At 41.5% G+C, this 18,982-nt stretch overlaps 1 protein-coding gene across 8 annotated transcripts in view; it reads left to right on the top strand.

Moving 5' to 3' along the window:
- The window catches only part of spg11 (SPG11 vesicle trafficking associated, spatacsin), a 76,719-nt gene that overhangs the window by 3,695 nt on the left and 54,042 nt on the right, over positions 1-18,982 (top strand). For 7 of the 8 annotated variants that reach the window (XM_065022708.1, XM_065022706.1, XM_029668644.2 and 4 more), the window contains exons 7-14: positions 3,493-3,638; positions 3,735-3,867; positions 9,158-9,313; positions 10,553-10,731; positions 11,069-11,245; positions 13,730-13,801; positions 14,025-14,152; positions 14,497-14,672. In XM_065022708.1, coding sequence (XP_064878780.1) covers positions 3,493-3,638; positions 3,735-3,867; positions 9,158-9,313; positions 10,553-10,731; positions 11,069-11,245; positions 13,730-13,801; positions 14,025-14,152; positions 14,497-14,672 — 1,167 coding nt within the window. The remainder of the gene's footprint in view (positions 1-3,492; positions 3,639-3,734; positions 3,868-9,157; positions 9,314-10,552; positions 10,732-11,068; positions 11,246-13,729; positions 13,802-14,024; positions 14,153-14,496; positions 14,673-18,982) is intronic. The other variant, XM_065022704.1, reaches the window with a different exon arrangement.

Genomic DNA, 18,982 nt, shown 5'->3' with positions numbered 1-18,982 from the left:
AATCGATCCCGCTCCAGAGTACAGGCCTCGGTGTAACGCTCATTCCTTCGACGATAAACACGAATCTGACCATCACCCCTGGTGAGACAAAACCACAACTCGTCAGTGAAGAGCACTTTTTGCCAGTCCTGTCTGGTCCAGTGATGGTGGGTTTGTGCCCATAGGCGACGTTGTTGCCGGTGATGTCTGGTGACGACCTGCCTTACAACAGGCTTACAAGCCCTCAGTCCATCCTCTCTCAGCCTATTGCGGACAGTCTGAGCACTGATTGAGGGATTGTGTGTTCCTGGTGTAACTCGGCAGTTGTTGTTGCCATCCTGTACCTGTCCCGCAGGTGGGATGTTTGAATGTACCGATCTTCTGCAAGTGTTGTTATACATGGTCTGCCACTGCGAGGACGATCAGCTGTCCGTCCTTTCTCCCTGTAGTGCTGTCTTAGGTTTCTCACAGTACGGACATTGACATTTATTGCCCTGGCCACGTCTGCAGTCCTCATGCCTCCTTGCAGCATTCCTAAGGCACGTTCACACAGTTGAGCAGGGACCCTGGGCATCTTTCTTTTGGTGTTTTTCAGAGTCAGTAGAAAGGCCTCTTAGTGTCTTAAGTTGTCATTACTGTGACCTTAATTGCCTACTGTCTGTAAGCTCTTCGTGTCTTAACGACCATTCCACAGGTGCATGTTCATGAATTGTTTATGGTTAATTGAAAAAGCATGGTAAACAGTGTTTAAACATTTACAATGAAGATCTGTGAAGTTATTTGGATTTTTATGAATTATCTTTGAAAGGCAGGGTCCTGAAAAAGGGATGTTTCTTTTTTTGCTGAGTTTACTATCCTTGATTGGCTCTGGATAGTTTTCAGAGTATGAATTGGCTGACAATCAGTCCGGGGCAGCCTGAAGCCCTTGCTTTGGATTCGGCGGGGGAGAGTGAACCATTGGTGGTGAATGTGCCTTTGATGGCGTTTTTCTCCCCTGCAGCAGAGTTCCTCCAGATTTGGGGAAGGTATTTCTTGTCCCTGCAGCGGTGAAGCGTTACTTAACCCAGTTTAAAGATCTTGCTGATTTAGTGGCGAGTTACTTAACTACAGAGTATAATAAGGGGGCTAGTCCTAGCTCAGAGGTTCCTTGGGCCGGGAATCAGAACGCGCAGTTCCTTCCTCATGTCCAGACACACGGTTTTCAAAAGTGGTGGATATGAAAACAAAATGACAACCCTGGTTCCTGGAGATCATCCACCTGTTGGCCGGGGACCCGTAGGTTGAGGGAGTCTCTCCTTTTCAGAGCTCTTTGGTTGACATTTTGATGTTCTTGCAATAGCTTTTTGAGCAGAGCCTTTCTTTTTTCCACATTGAAGTTTTATATGGCAGCCATTTCGGGGCGTGTCATGTACGGATGGACGGCTCGACCCCAGAGTCTCATCCTCTGTTGGTGCGGTTCCTGAAAGGCGTACATTGGCTCGGACCAGGGTCTAAGCCTATAGCCCCGACCTGGGACCTGGCGTTGGTCCTGGACGCTCTGTGTGAGCCTCCGTTTGAACCGTTGGAGTCTGTGGACCTGAAGTTCCTTTCCTAGAAATGTGCACTGCTCATGGTGTCGGCAAAACGCGTTGGGCATCTCCACGCACTTCCTGTTTGAAGTTTGCACCTGGCAAAGTGAAACTACATCCTAATCCAGTTGCTCTCAAGGTTATGCCTATGAGGGGGGGGGGGGGGTCGCTGGCTTTTGAGCAGTCTCTTTCTCACCCCCACCGTTTGTTTCCAGTGAACCACGAAGGCAGCATGGCCTGTATCCTATATGGATAGGAACAAGGATATCCGTATTGTGACCAGCTTTTTTGTCTGTTTCGCTAATCCAACTCGGGATAGGGTGCTTTCTAAGCAGCGTCTGTCTTGTTGGATTGTGGAGGCTATCTCCCTGGTGTGTGGCGGCTTCTTGGGCATTGTTCATGGGCATGAAGATTGGTGATATTTGTGCTGCAGCGAGTTGGGGTTCCCCACATACCTTTTGTGAAATTGTATTGATTGGATGTAACTGCTCCCGGTGTGGCTCATAGTGTTCTTATGGCTGGTTCCGGGAGTGGATGTCCGGCAGTGCACAGATGGAGCATTTATCTGGGTTACCACAGTTTCCCTGTGGGTTTGAGCCTTGGGCTGCCGTGGTTCGTCAATGAAGTGGCACGCATTATCAAGTCACAGCAGGTGCCCTGTTGTTTTGGACTTGCGGTTCCTTGTATGAGATCTAACTTTTCAGGGTCCCAAGGTAAGTGTTGTTCTTGCCAAGGTGGGGCTTGTAGACTTGGGCCGCTGTGGTCGATGTTAGACAGCTTTTTGTCCTGGTTTCCCTGATTTGAGCCTTGGTCTGCCTTGATGCGTAGCAGCGTGCAGAGTGTGTTTTATCAGGGTTACCACAGTTTTCTGTGGGTTTGAACCTTGGGCTACGGCAGCGCGTGACTACACAGTTTACAGGTTGCTGCAGGTTTTTTGTCGGAATCCTGCAGTTGCCATTTTGATGGTGGGTCTTTGATGTTATGGGGCTATTTTGTTTCCACAGGTCCTGGGGCTATTGTTAAGGTCAACGGCATCACAAACTTTTTCCCAGTACCAGGAGATTTTAGCCAAAAACCTGGTTACCTCTGCCAGGAGGCTGATACTTGGCCGTAAATGGATCTTCTAGCAAGACAATAACCCCAAGCATACATCAAAATCCACAAATAAATGATTAATTGGCCAGAAAAATCAACATTTTGCAATGGCCATCTCAGTCTCCGGACTTGAAAACCTGCAGTTTGAATGAAAAAGGGCAGTCCATAAGCGCAGACTAAGGATATCAATGATCTGGAAGGATTCTGTATGGAGGAATCGTCTAAGATCCTTCCACATGAGTTCTCCAACTCATAAAACAAGGGAGAGTAAGGCTCAGTGCCTTTCTCCTCGCTAGGTGAGGTATTGTTAAACTAAAATCTCTTTCTCTGAGCAATTGTTTTACTGGTAGAATAAAATAATATAATTTCAATTTTTTTTGTGTGTGTAAAATATAGCTCAGTATTTTTATTTATTTTATACAGTAATTTTTGCTCATCTTTATCAAGGGTGTCAGTAATTTTAGACCCCACTTTAGGTTGCCCTTAGAGTTGTGCAAAGTTGGTTGGATCTTATTCTAAGCTGTAATCTGATTCACAGCTGTAATGGCTGCCAAAAGTGCTTCTACCCAGTATTACCTCTGGGTTGTGAAGACATATGCAATCATTATTATTATACCATTTTTTTGTGTCTTTTTTATTAATTTGGGAAATGTTCTATAATATTCTTTCACTTTCAAAATGTGGATTAGGTTGTGTAGATCGGTAAGAAAAAAATCAAATGCAATGCTTTTTTAGATACCACTTGCACACTTTTCTTCTGTAAAAAGTGTGAGTAGACTTTCACTAGGCACTGTATGTTTTTGTTATTCATGTGTGTATGGATGTTGAGTGTAGCTCTTGTGTGTTGCAGCGTCAGGCCTGTCCCTGGTGCTATTTGCTGTGTCACAGGAGGAGCTGCTCAACAGACTAATGGTATTTGGCAGTGCTGGCACAGTGGACTCTCTGTGCCACCTTAATGAATGGGGCCGCTGCGCCATCCCCATTCACGCCTTGCAGGTAGGAGGCCTGGGGCCCATTCAGTTGGCTAAATGGTTTGCTTAATTTCACAACAGTACGTACTGAACGACACATGCCTTTGTCTTGTATTTGTAGGCTGGTCTAAAGAACCACCAGTTGGACACAGTGGACTTCTTCCTGAAGAGCAAAAAGAATGTCCTGACTCCACCCTCTGGGTATATTCTACCTGACCAATCAGCTGCCATCTCAACCCAGAGCCAGCTGAAGAGTAAGGCCTTTACAATCAATTTCATATTAATCACACAAAGCCCTAGAATCCTAATATAAATACTTAGTATTATTGTAATTGTATGCCATAGTAATTAATACTAAGTACAAATTTGACATGCATCAAATCTAACATTATTTGTCACATGCGCTGAATACAACATAGAGCTTACTTACAGCCCTTAACCAATAGTGCACTTCAAGAAATAGAGTTAAGAAAATATTTATTACATTTAAATTAAGTAAAAAAATAAAAAGTAACACAGTAGAATTGCATAACAAGGCTATATGTAGGTAGGGGTGAAGTGACTATGTATAAACTGTGTCAAAACTGTTCGCTGCTCTGGCCCCCCAATGGTGGAACAAACTCCCTCACGACGCCAGGACAGCGGAGTCAATCACCACCTTCCGGAGACACCTGAAACCCCACCTCTTTCAGGAATACCTAGGATAGGATAAAGTAATCCTTCTCACCCCCCCCCCCCTTAAAAGATTTAGATGCACTATTGTAAAGTGGCTGTTCCACTGGATGTCTTAAGGTGAACGCACCAATTTGTAAGTCGCTCTGGATAAGAGCGTCTGCTAAATGACTTAAATGTAAATGTAATGTAAATGTAATGTATAGATGATAAGATGAATAACAGCGAGTAACAGCAGTGTAAGAACAGGGGGGTCAATGTAAATAGTCTGTAGAACTTTTGGAAGATCTGGGGACCCAGGCCAAATCGTTTCAGTCTCCTGAGGGGGAAAATGTGTTGTCGTACCCTCTTCACGACTGTCTTGGTGTGTTTGGACCATGATGTTGATGCTACACTATTTTATGTCTTTGTGCAGGGGCGCCACCTCCATGTTATTTTAAGGGATTATCAGTGGCCCAGGCATCTTTAAGATTTCATTACATGCTTTATGAATTTCATGTTTGTTTATTTTTCAATAATTATTAACTCGCTTAGGTTGGAGTCATTAAAACTAATTTTTCAACCACTCCACAAAAAAAACTATAGTTTTGGCAAGTCGGTTAGGACATCTACTTTGCATGACACAAGCAATTGTTTACAGACAGATTATTTCACTTGTAATTCACTGTACAATTCCAGTGGGTCAGAAGTTTACATACACTTTAAAAAAAATACATTTTACAACTTTTTTTCTCCCCAATTTTGAGGTATCCAATTGGTAGTAGTTAGTCTTTTCTCGTCGCTGCAACTCCCGTACGGACTCGGGAGAGGCGAAAGTCGAGAGCCATGCGTCCTCCGAAACACAACCCAACCAAGCCACACTGCTTTTTGACACAATGCACATCCAACCCGGAAGCCAGCCAGTGTGTCGGAGGAAACACCTGGTCAGCGTGCACTGCGCCCGGCCCACCACAAGAGTCGCTAGTGCGTGATGAGAGTATAAACACAATGGTACCACGCAGCTGTCATACCGCTCAGGAAGGAGACGCCTTCTGTCTCCTAGAAATGAACGTACTTTGGTGCAAAAAGTGCAAATCAATCCCAGAACAACAGCAAAGGACCTTGTGAAGATGCTGGAGGAAACAGGTACAAAAGTATCTATATCCACAGTAAAACGAGTCCTATATCAACATAACCTTAAAGGCCGCTCAGCAAGGAAGAAGCCTCTGCTCCAAATCCGCCATAAAAAAAGAGGACAAAGATCGTACTTTTTGAAGAAATGTCCTTTGGTCTGATGAAACAAAAATATAATTGTTTGGCCCTAATGACCATTGTTTTGGAGGAATAAGGGGGAGGCTTGCAAGCTGAAGAACACCATCCCAACTGTGAAGCACAGGTTGGCAGTATCATGTTGTGGGGGTGCTTTGCTGCAGGAGGGACTGGTACACTTCACAAAATAGATGGCGTCATGAGAAAGGAAAATTATGAGGATATATTGAAGCAACATCTCAAGACATCAGTCAGGAAGTGAAAGCTTGGTCGCAAATGGATCTTCCAAATGAGCAATGACCCCAAGCATATTTCCAAACATGTGGCAAAATGGTTTAAGGACAACAAAGTCAAGGTATTGGAATGATCATCACAAAGCCCTGACCTCAATCCTATAGAACATTTGTGGGCAGAACTGAAGAAGTGTGTGCGAGCAAGGAGGCCTACAAACCTGACTCCGTTACACCAGCTCTGTCAGGAGGAATGGGCCAAAATTCACCCAACTTATTGTGGGAAGCTTGTGGAAGGCTACCCGAAAGGTTTGACCCAAGTTAAGCAATTGTAAAGGCAATGCTACCAAATACTAATTGAGTATATGTACACTTCTGACCCACTGGGAATGTGATGAAAGAAATTAAAGCTGAAATAAATCATTCTCTCTACTATTATTCTGACATTTCACATTATTAAATAAAGTGGTGATCAAAACTGACCTAAGACAGGGAATTGTTACTAGGATTAAATGTCAGGAATTGTGAAAACTGAGTTTAAATGTGTTTGTAAACTTCCGACTTCAACTGTACCTTTTCAAATTTTGCATTTTGCAAATAGTGTACAGTTCAAGTGACACCTTACATCCATTTGTCGTGTTTATGTAATGTAGTATTGTGTTGCAAGGTCAATACACTTTACTGAGTTTTAAATCAGGCTGAAAATAAGGCATACATTGATAATTAAATTGAAAGCTACAATGTAATGGTTATCACTGTGAGGACACTCTAGGTTGTAAATGCAAGTAATCTGCAAATCCTATACCATGCATGACAATTAAATGCTTGGGGGAACAGAAACACGAACAGCACACACACGGGGAGAGTTACGATGGTAATGATTCATATTGTGCATTGACACATTGGAGCTATTGGGCCGACAGTCTGTCGTATCAGCCTTGCCTCCTGAGTCCTGCTTGGATCGTTGTATAGTAGGTAAAGCTTTGGAGCCCCTTAATCTAGCCCACTGGGAGTGGCTGACAAACAGAAAGGAACAAGTATTTGGTATTTTATCAGGATTCCCATTAGCTGTTGTGAAAGCAGCAGCCACTCTTCCTGGGGTCCACACAACATAAAACATGACATAATACAAAAAATGTATAAACAAGACCAGCTCAAAGACAGAACTACATACATTAAATAAATATCACAAACACACACACACAAATATGTATTTAAATGTGTCTGCGTTCCTGTATGTGTGTGTACTAGTATGTTGTTCCGGGCGGTATACCGTATTTTACTATACACCGGTATTTATGCACGGACCGGTTTGGGTTTTTACTTTACCTTCTATAACGGTATTTTTAATGTTTGGTTTGTTAAATGTGATCCGCCGTGTGTAACATCTATTTTTATAATTTACTTTGCTACTTGAGTCATCCCTCTCCGCTCTCTCTCTCTCTCTCCATGCTGCTATCCACACAGACCTGGTCCCACCCCGTCACTCAAGGAGCGCATTTGTTGTTGCTTGACCACGAGACACTTTCGTTCAGTCTGCAGGGTCAATGCAGCACAGGCAACAATGTTGATGACAACAATGTTGTTTCCACTTTGATCTTAATATAAATCCACAAGCGTTCTATAATTACAATATTAGTTTGTGTTTCTTACATCTGCAAACCGCTAGTATGTAATTTCTTAGCAAGTTAAGCTAAATCGTGTTAACCACTAATGCTAATGGCTAGTTAGCTGGCTAGTCAACGAGCTATTAGAAGTACTGAGTCAGAGCAAACGTAGCTAGCTAATACAGCCTGATCCCAGTACTGGTGGAGGCTTAAATCAGCATGTTTTTGTGCAACAGTATCTTCTTAATCAAAGAGGAATATGCGAAGCATGAATATGTTGGCTATATGAATAAAAATGTAATATAGCCAGAGATTATAGGGTTCCCTAGGAAACACTGAACATCACTTTGGTTCCTACCCTGTCACAATAACTCGCCCATGTCATTTTCATTCGTTGTCATGTTAAGCACTGTATTCAAAGTGCCCACTATTATTTATATTCTAACTATAGAATTATAATAAACATTCTATTTCCATGATTCGAAAAATTCACCGATCTAAATCGCAATTGAAGCATTTGGTTAAAAATAAGGCCTAGTATTTTTGCCCATATGTGGCAGTGTGGAAATGATCTCAAATGAGTGCAGGAAACTATTTTAGGTTAAAGTTGAATTGAACATTATAAAACAATCACAATTGGGAAAGACTCATTTAAAATAATTTAGAATATATGTGTTGCCACCCTAGGGTCACGAACTACTCATAAAGGAAATGTAGAACTTTTATTTTAAAGTCTGTAGAAATATAAACTCCAGCACACTGGTGAGCTTAATGCTCCAAAAATGTAACAAATCTTATATTTCAGTCTCAATAGGCCTTCATCAGGGATTTCTACTGATGTTATTAGGAGATCAGGACCAAACTTCTTTGTATGGTCTATGTTGAATCATGATTAGGTCTGATGGTGGGTGTTTCAAACTTTCAATAACACAGAGGTTTCTCCCTATTCTCTAATCAAAAACATAAAATATCATCAACAATTTGAAAAATACCATGATATGATATTTTGGCCCTATCGCCCAGCCCTAACTGTGAGCATACAGTTTGTGAGAGAGGAAGGGAGGGGACTATACTATGGGCGGCAGCGTAGCCTAGTGGTTAGAGCGTTGGACTAGTAACCGGAAGGTTGCGAGTTCAAACCCCCGAGCTGACAAGGTACAAATCTGTCGTTCTGCCCCTGAACAGGCAGTTAACCCACTGCCCCTGAACAGGCAGTTAACCCAGGCCGTCATTGAAAATAAGAATGTGTTCTTAACTGACTTGCCTGGTTAAATAAAGATACCTCATGCGATGAATTACCGCTCCTAATAGTAATTGCCTTCTCACATGATGTCTCACTGTAGTCTCATCACAGCCTAGTAATTGAAATTGTGTGCATGCGCTCCCATGCCTTTAATTTGTTTGTGTATGTGTGTGTGGTTGATGTTTTCTCATACTGACTAGAATAAATATGTTCAACCTCTGTAGTGTATTATGAGCTTCAAATTAATATTTATGGAGTGTATATGTAAAAAACATTTTTTTTTAATGTATGGGTGCCTTCAATGGGTAGGACAGTGTAATTACCAGAATGTAATGAATATAACTGTAGCAAACACAACCATTACAATGGCAAAATTTTCCCCTACACATATGACCTAGGTACAGATCTAGGATCAGCTTCCACTCCCCCAATCCTAACCTTAACCATTAGTGGGGAACATGCACAACTGAATAAAGATCAGCTTCTGGAAGCAACTTCATCCTACTGCAGATATGACAATATGAGTGTTTCTCTGTTCCTGTAGATGTCCAGGATCTTTGTCCGGCTCTGGACCTTCTGCGTTGTGCCATCAGAGACAATCATACTGAGGCCCAGAGCCGACAATTTTCAGAACAGCTGCTCAGCATCACCCTGGCCTTCCTCAACACACAAGTCAGGGCTGTCCTCTCCGCCACAGAGGGTAAGACACTTCTCTCGCCGCGTTCCCCATGCTTTTGCATGCACTGCTTGCAGGTTAAACCCATGTTCATTGCTACACACGCCAGTAGATTCTGGAGGTTGCTAACAAACTTTCAAAAAACATTTTGGATAAAATGACCACATGTACATTTTAAAAACCGTTTAAAAACCGTGAACAATCCCTTTAAGATTTTTGAGGGGACACTGCATCAACCTGCTTAGCTACAGAATCCAGTTGCTGTAAGCATGATGCATTAGGAGTGCTGCCTCACTGAGCAGAGTCATGGTTGAGTGGTAACCCTCCCGGCTCTAGGCTCATGTACTACAACTCTGGAGACTGGGGTTCAAACCCTTCACACTACTCTACTATGCCTGATCCATTTCCCACTCTGTTTCTCACCTCTCTGAAATGAAATCAATCAAATTTGAAATCCACTCACTTTAAAATAAAAAAAATACTGCTATCTCAAGCAATCAGCCATGGCTGGCACGAACACATCTGTGGGAGATTGCATCAACCTGCTTAGTTGCCAACTGTATAACAAAAAATCAAGTTGACATTAGAATTTTGTTTGCTTCCACATGCAACAGTGAATTGAAATTAATTCATTAGGCCTTAATCTATGGATTTCACATGACAGGGCAGGGGCGCAGCTGTGGGTGAGCCCGGGAGGGCATAGGCCCACCCACTTGGGAGCCCAGCCAATCAGAATAGTTTTTTTACCCACAAAAGGGCATTATTACAGACATAAATACTCCTCAGTTTCATCAGCTCTCCGGGTGGCTGGTCTCAGACGATTACACAGGTGAAGAAACCCGGATGTGGAGGTCCTGGGCTGGTGTGGTTACACGTGGTCTGTGGTTGTGAGGACGGTTGGACATATTGCCAAATTCTTTAAAACGACATTGAAGGTGGCATATGGTAGAGAAATGAACATTAAATTCTCTGGCTACAGCTCTGATGGACGTTCCTGCAGTCACCAAGCCAATTGCACACTCCCTCAGAACTTGAGACATCTGTGGCATTGTGTTGTGTGACAAAACTTCACATTTTTTAAATATTTTATTGCAGCTCTTGAGACATGGGACTAATACTTTACATGTTGTTAGGAGATCAGGACCAAACTTGAGTTTGTATGGTCTATGTTGAATCATGATAAGGTCTGATGATGATGGTGGGTGTTTCAAACTTTCAATAACACAGAGGTTTCTCCCTATTCTCTAATTTCTTTCTTCACAGAGCTGGATGAGAACCTGCAGGAGTGTGTGGAGATCTTGGATAGTTACGTCTCGGATCTGCGTACCTTCATGAAGAGGTTTCCCTGGCCAACAGGTGGCGACACTTCCACCCTTGTCCCATCCCCCATACCTGTACCTGAGGAGGTGGAGAATGATGACTGGAGTTCCCTCTCTTCTGAGGTACAAACACAGTGAAGCTTTCAGAATAGCTACTTTATTGTCGATTCTTCCACTCAAATTAATTGATTTGCTGTCACAATCACACACACATACACACACACAAGAAGCAGAGTGGGCATGAATCCTCAGCGACATCCTAGATGTCATGATAATGGCTTGAATTTATGTCACACTTTTTAACCATAGGCCTCAAAGCGCTTGACCTTGTGCTAGGGTAACTCTTCTCATCCACAACAGCCATTTTGCACCAGAATGGTTCTCCCCAATTGGCTTTCATTAAATAATTATCTACAGTAATGACCAGATATCCGATTTCTGATACTGTGTGTGCGTCAAGGAGGTGGTCGAGCGGGCAGTGCTGACCAAGCAGATTCCCCGGGCCCAGGCCTACCTGAGGAGCCAGAACAGGCCAGATCAGCGACTGGAGGAGTTGAGGAGTACGGGGCTGCGTCTGGCCTTCAACTGCCTCACACACAAAGACCTGGAGCAGGCCACTGCACTGCTCAGGAACATGGTGAGACTATGGCTATGTTCGGTTTGTTTTCACTAAGTCTGGAAGGATTCTGTATGGAAGAATGGTCTAAGATCCCTCCGGATGCGTTCTCCAACTCCATAAAACCTTTTAGAAAAAGGCTCATTGTCGTTATCCTCACAAGGTGAGGTATCGAAGGGTATTGAAAACTCAGGTGTCAATAATGTTGTCTTCTACCTTTTTGAGAGAAAAAAATATTACTTGTTTAACAAAATCTCTTTCTCTGAGCAATTGTATTAGTATAAAATAATTTAATTTCCCCAAAAAATGTAGCATACAATATAATAGCCCAGTATTTGAATTTATTTTATACAGTAATTTTTTTTTTCAGACCCCACTGTTGGTTGCCCTTAGAGTTGTTCAAAGTTGGTAGAATCTTATTCTAAATTATTCACAGCTGTAATGGCTGCCAAAAGGGCTTCCAAGTATTACCTCTGGGGTAATCTTTATATTTGTAGTTAGACAATGATGAACAATGGTAACAATATAAGATAAAACTAAATAAACAATATAGCAGCGAGCAGCAATGAACGGGGTTCAGAGGATGATAGAAAGGACACAAGATCAGTTGAATAGCAAAGCAAGCACTCTATCATGTAGGAACAATCTTCCTTTATGTGCAATCATAAGTTTAAATACAACATGTGAAGTGAATCTGATGAACGGTTCATGAGGAGAAGATGATTGCAGATCATTTTTAGCATTAGCGTTACATATGCAGTAATTAGTTATTAGTAGTTTCCTTGTTTTTGTAGATATCAATACAAAATTCAGTGGGCTTCATCTTAGGGATGTCCATGATAGCGATGACAAGTTTCAAGTTGATAGGCCACCGTGGAGTGGATTTCCAGTGGTTTAAATTGACACGTAAAATCCAATTTGGATTTGTCAACTTAGCCAATCCCTTGGCTTTTCTCAAACTAAGTTAAGAGATGTACCATGGACCTGTTACTTATCCTTCATGAGAATACGTTTTCCCAAGATGGAGGAGAATCTTTCCTGATAGACCTTAAGAAATGTGGTCAGCATTAGAAAAGACACTTACATACAAAGTTTCAAGTCTCTAGGTCAAACAGGGTGGTGAATAGGAGGGTTTAAGTGAGATTACTTATAACAGAGCCACCTATAGGCCAATCGCGCCATTCTTTTTCACCAAGTTATTCATGGCCTCTAGTTCTGTGTGCCAAATTAGAAAAAAAGGTACCAATCTATGCTTCAGTTATTTGACTATATCAAAAATATGTATTTTTCATCTAAGAATAACAACAGCTTTGCTGTGAACCCCTAAAAAAAGTTTTTCAACTTGGATAAATCTCACAATTACCCTTGGACAAAATAACTCAGACATATTTAAGGGAGCTGATCTATAACATATTTAGACACAAGTTACGATGCAATGTCTACATGATCAAAAAAAGTTGAACCCTTAGCTACAAAGAAAAATGGTAAACTTAAATATGGCTAAAACCTAAGCTGAGAAATTATAACCAGACCAAAACACCTATGATCCAGAACCCTATGTCACCTGACAAGAAATCAAAGAATCTTGTTGAGAACTGGGATAGTGCTTCTGGTAATTGAATTGGGTAAGTTCAATGCCATAAATAAAGAAGAGTGGTTATAAACTGTTGACTGGTTGTTTGTTTAGCAACAAAACCTATGTGTGCGCAGCTACGGGGTTGGCTTACATTGTTGGCAACATGTGAACTATATTTCATTTCCAAAGTTTATTGAAAACATAAATAAATTTGCACAATGAGCACTTGTTGTCTCTCAAATACATCGTTGCAGTTGTTGGAATGCTAGCTTGCAATTTCTTTACTATATTAGCATAGACGTGACATCCGTCTCAAAACAAGACATTATATCATCACTAGATAAAACGAGTACTGTACTAGCTCCAGGGTGCCAGTAATTCTGTCCATGCCATTTGTCTTTATTTCTTTTTTAAATAAAACTGAAAATCCAAAGTTTTTTCAATTTCATCTTGTTTTAGAAGAAATGTTGGATTTCTTTTTTAATTCAAGGGTGCCAATACATTTGGCCGCAACTGTATGTATGTAAGCATGTGTGTACTTGTGTGCATGTATAAGTATGATCATTTTTCTTTGGATACAGCAAATATGGTGTCTTATAAGCCCATGTGGGCTGGGCATCATGAAGATTCATGACACTATAATATAATCAACCAATTCATCAATCATATAACATTACTTGACAGTGGTTACACTGCATGATTATTTTACATAACCCACAAGACGTAGACCGAGCTTTGCTATTCAATGTGCCCAGAGTCTGAAAACAGGGATGATGTTAGCATCTCACTCACACCCCATGACCCAGCAGGAATGTTGGTGTGTCCTCCATGACTAAATGGTAATTTCTCATGCAACTGAAACAGGAGTCTCCTTGTTTTGTTGTTGTTTGTACTGTGGATAAAAAAACACCGGCATACTCTGTTTTCAGGGTTTCAACGTAAAGAAGCAACTGCATAACATATGCCTCTACACAGATGACCGGGACCTAAGGGACTTTGTGGTAAGACCAGCATTTTGAGCAAATGCGACGATCGCGTCGAACATTGACTTTCATTATTTGGATGATTTGACTGTTTTTAAAAACTCATTCCAGCCAGACAAGCGGGTACACTGCATTGAGTTGAAAAACATAGTCCTTATCAACATCTCTTTATGAACTTTACCTTTTGCCAGCCTCAGAGGCGATTTAAGATTTTGGGGGGGTTTTCAATTACTGTGTGCAGGTGGAGGAGTTGTCAAAGCAAAGCTATTTGTCTGATGAAGAGACACAGAGGGTGGAATTCATCAAACAGATTGAGGCTTTGTGTGCGGTGCCTGAGACGCGCTGCACAGACCCTGTGGGCAGACAACGGTACGAGATAAAACGGGACTATTCACTGCATTTGGTTTTTCAGTTTTATCTTCGTGTGCTTTTCTCCTGTCAGGATTTCTGACACTGTATCCTTCTGGGTCGTGTTCTTTAGTCACCAAACAGAAGAAAACACATGTGAAGGTGGTCCCTCCTTTTTGTGTCCTTAATGAACATGGCCCTGAATGCCAGTAGTTGTTTTTCTCTGCTTACATGACATGACAAAATGTTAGCGGTAAACATTATTATTTATTTTTTTGCTCAATCATTTATCTTTAGTCTTGCTCTATGGCAATCACTTCCTGTTTTAATGTAGCAATACGGTACTGTGTACTGCTTTTTCTCAGGGTTCCTCAGATGTCCCAGACAGACCCAGGGTCTAAGATTCTGCTGGAGGAGCTGGTAGACCAGAGAGGCTCCCAGTCAGAACAGACACTGTGGAGCTCGCTGCGTCTGGACTGGGTCAGACATTGGGACCACAACACCCAGCGAGCCATCCTGCTGTCACGCCTACAAGACTCGGGTAGGACTCTCTTAACCCTGCATTCACACCCTATATGAGTCATTGTAAGTAGGAGATCCTGACTTGGAAAAACATTCAGCTTTCAGGTGGTAAATACAAGTTGGAAACTCGTATCATCTATGGACCCCGACTTTCCCGTCATGCTGAACTCTGACTTCACCCACAACAGAAATTAATATGATGACAGCTTTTTCTGCACTAAATCCACTTCTATAATTAAACTCCTGTCAATTTGGTTATCGTCTATGTTCTATGAGTGGGTAAAACATTTATTTTCACCATGATTTAACTTCTAAGTGGTCTGCCTGTGCAATCATTAAATCGTGTTGTGCCACGTCAGAATTCCAAATGATCACATTTTCATAAAACTTTTACCTGCACTCCCGATCGCCATGTCAGCTCTGCTTCTAGCTCCTAAGCAACTTTGTACAAGAATTTCGCTTCACCCGCAATAACATCTGCTAATTATGTGTATGTGACCAATACAATTTTATTTGATTACATGGTGTGGGCATACTTGTATAGAACACATACACTACCATTCAAAAGTTTGGGGTCACATAGAAATGTCCTTGTTTTTGAAAGAAAAGTTGTTGTTTTTTCTCCATTTAAAATAACATCAAATTGATCATAAATACAGTGTTGACATTGTTAATGGTGGAGGCAATGTGATAGTCTCGGGGTGCTTTGGTGGTCAAGTGGGAGATTTGTACAGGGTAAAGGGATCTTGAAGGAAGACTTTCACTCCATTTTGCAACGCCATGCCAGAAACTGTGGACGGCTCTTAATTGGAGCCAATTTCCTCCTACAACAGGACAATGACCCAAAGCACAGCTCCAAACTATGCAAGAACTATTTAGGGAAGAAGCAGTCAGCTGGTATTCTGTCTATAATGGAGTGGCCAGCACAGTCACCGGATCTCAACCCTACTGAGTTGTTGTGGGAGCAGCTTTACCGTATGGTACGTAAGAAGTGCCCATCAAGCCAATCCAACTTGTGGGAGGTGCTTCAGGAATCATGGGGTGAAATCTCTTCAGACAACCTCAACAAATTGACAACTAGAAGCCAAAGGTCTGCAAGGCTGTAATTGCTGTAGGATTGCTGCAAATGGATGATTCTTTGACGAAAGTTTGAAAGACACAATAATAATAATAATTATTATTACAAATCATTCTTTATAAATTTGTCAGCGTCTCGACTATATTTCCTATTCATTCATTTCATGTATGTTTTCATGGAAAACAAGAACATTTCTAAGTGACCCCAAACTTTTGAATGGTAGTGGACATCCGTCTATATTTCGCCATGACAAAGTATATATTTCGCTGAGATGTGCTCAATCTAAACAGTGGACCAAATTACTCAACTCCATTTTTTCCTTCAACTACCATCACGCAACACAAGTGTGTGTGCGGTCGCACTGTGCCTGTGGGGCTGTTGCATTGCCACATCAACATCAGACTCCACAGAGCCACACGACCTGCAGTTTGAACATTGTAGATTGAAGATTGTAACCTCCTAAATTGATAGTGCAGGTTGTTTTGGAGATTTTACAGTTAGCTACCTACTTCACATGCTGATGTTGACTTTGGTATTATCAGAGACACCTTATAGGCTTGGGGGGGTCTTGAAGCTGTGTGAGAGTGATAAGATTTGACAGAATATTACAGATTTCCCCACACACACAGTAATGGTTGTACATTTTGGGCAAATCTGATGACAACCCGAATGTGTTCAGAGCATTCTGAGCCCAAACTGACATCTTTCCAAGAAGTAGATTAGGATAAAAACAACATTGTTTGAGGCCTGTGCTCGTTTTCAAAGTGCCTGAAGCTGTTGTCTCTGCCTGCTGGTTGCTATATATGCGAGAGAGCATGCTCACATGAGAGAGGCAATGCGCACTTACAAAGACCCGAAGAGTGACAATTTCTTTCAGTGGAGATCTTATATGCTTTGTTCTACGAGCTAATCTTCATCAGCTAACATCACCTTTTTTTTTTTTAAGCATTTATGTACAGTAATCAACACAAGCAGATAAAGGCTTCATAATTCATAAAGGTAATGTTAACTGACTGATGTTATCTCATAGAACAAAACGTATAAGATCTTCTAAGCCTGTGTTAACCTCATACATTATTTTCGCCAATATATGCCAAAACATTCTTTCCCCATTCATATCCCCAATTGGAATGGCCAACAAACCAGAGGTAGAAAATGTTAACTAATTTTATTTTTTTAGGATGAGCTCTATTATAAAAAGTATTGTTCTCCCATATTAGTATTATTTAACCCTTTAAATCATAGGAATTTATGGTTTTGGGTGTATTATTCCTTGAAGGACAACAGCAAAATGTTATTTATCCCAAAATGTAATAGCTGTACTTTTAATTTATGGTTTACGTAGCTAGTTAGCAAGTGAATGGTTCCGAGTTGACAAGTCGTTCCTCTGATAGGTTGTGAATGCGGCATAAGTCCTGTTCGGGCTGTCACTTTTTCCCCCCCAAACATTGATGTTAAAAAAAAATTGATGTGATGATGGAAAATGCAATATTGTCCAGAAATCCATATTGACATGCACTGTCTGCTACCAGAGGTTTAATACAAATCTATCACTTCTCATTGGAGTATACTGTCATTTAACCAGCATTTTTTTGCTTTGTATGGAACGCCATCAACAGTTTGAGTATAATATTCGGTGTTGTCTCCCTCCTAAATTACCATGCTGCCGCAAATTGAGCAACATAATAGCAGAGTGTGCAACATGACAGTGGAGCACCTGTCAATTGAAACAACTGAAAGCAACTATATCAGACCTAATTTAGGGTATCACAAGTATTCACCTTGGTTTTCTTCACATTTTATTGTGTTACAAAGTGTGATTAAAATTGATAGAATTACTCTGTATTGTCAAAGTGGAAGAAAAATTCTATATATTTTTTAAAGATTAATGTTATACCTTGATTAGATAAGTAGGTGGTTTGAAATCTTCTTGGGTGGTTAGAAATCAGATACAAATCTGATTCCTAGCCTTGCGATTTGTCTTAACAGTCAAATCGGATTTATTTGCCCTCAGGTGGTTTTTAGACTGTTATTTGACATACTGTGGGGCAAAAAAAGTATTTAGTCAGCCACCAATTGTGCAAGTTCTCCCACTTAAAAAGATGAGAGAGGCCTGTAATTTTCATCATAGATACACTTCAACTATGACAGACAAAATGAGAAGAAGAAAATCCAGAAAATCACATTGTAGGATTTTTTTATGAATTTATTTGCAAATTATGGTGGAAAATAAGTATTTGGTCACCTACAAACAAGCAAGATTTCTGGCTCTCACAGACCTGTAACTTCTTCTTTAAGAGGCTCCTCTGTCCTCAACTCGTTACCTGTATTAATGGCACCTGTTTGAACTTGTTATCAGTATAAAAGACACCTGTCCACAACCTCAAACAGTCACACTCCAAACTCCACTATGGCCAAGACCAAAGAGCTGTCAAAGGACACCAGAAACAAAATTGTAGACCTACACCAGACTGGGAAGACTGAATCTGCAATAGGTAAGCAGCTTGGTTTGAAGAAATCAACTGTGGGAGCAATTATTAGGAAATGGAAGACATACAAGACCACTGATAATCTCCCTCGATCTGGGGCTCCACGCAAGATCTCACCCCGTGGGGTCAAAATGATCACAAGAACGGTGAGCAAAAATCCCAGAACCACACGGGGGGACCTAGTAAATGACCTGCAGAGAGCTGGGACCAAAGTAACCAAGCCTACCATCAGTAACACACTACGCCGCCAGGGACTCAAATCCTGCAGTGCCAGACGTGTCCCCCTGCTTAAGCCAGTACATGTCCAGGCCCGTCTGAAGTTTGCTAGAGAGCATTTGGATGATTCAGAAGAATATTGGGAGAATGTCATATGGTCAGATGAAACCAAAATATAACTTTTTGGTAAAAACTCAACTTGTCGTGTTTGGAGGACAAAGAATGCTGAGTTGCATCCAAAGAACACCATACCTACTGTGAAGCATGGGGGTGGAAACATCATGCTTTGGGGCTGTTTTTCTGCAAAGGGACCAGGATTACTGATCCGTGTAAAGGAAATAATGAATGGGGCCATGTATCGTGAGATATTGAGTGAAAACCTCCTTCCATCAGCAAGGGCATTGAAGATGAAACGTGGCTGGGTCTTTCAGCATGACAATGATCCCAAACACACCGCCCGGGCAACAAAGGAGTGGCTTCGTAAGAAGCATTTCAAGGTCCTGGAGTGGCTTACCCAGTATCCAGATCTCAACCCCATAGAAAATC

The sequence above is a fragment of the Oncorhynchus nerka genome, linkage group LG9a (genome assembly GCF_034236695.1).
Source record: "Oncorhynchus nerka isolate Pitt River linkage group LG9a, Oner_Uvic_2.0, whole genome shotgun sequence".
Taxonomy (NCBI): domain Eukaryota; kingdom Metazoa; phylum Chordata; class Actinopteri; order Salmoniformes; family Salmonidae; genus Oncorhynchus; species Oncorhynchus nerka.
Note: the sequence above shows the minus strand (reverse complement) of the source record. Positions and strands in the feature narration are given on the sequence as shown.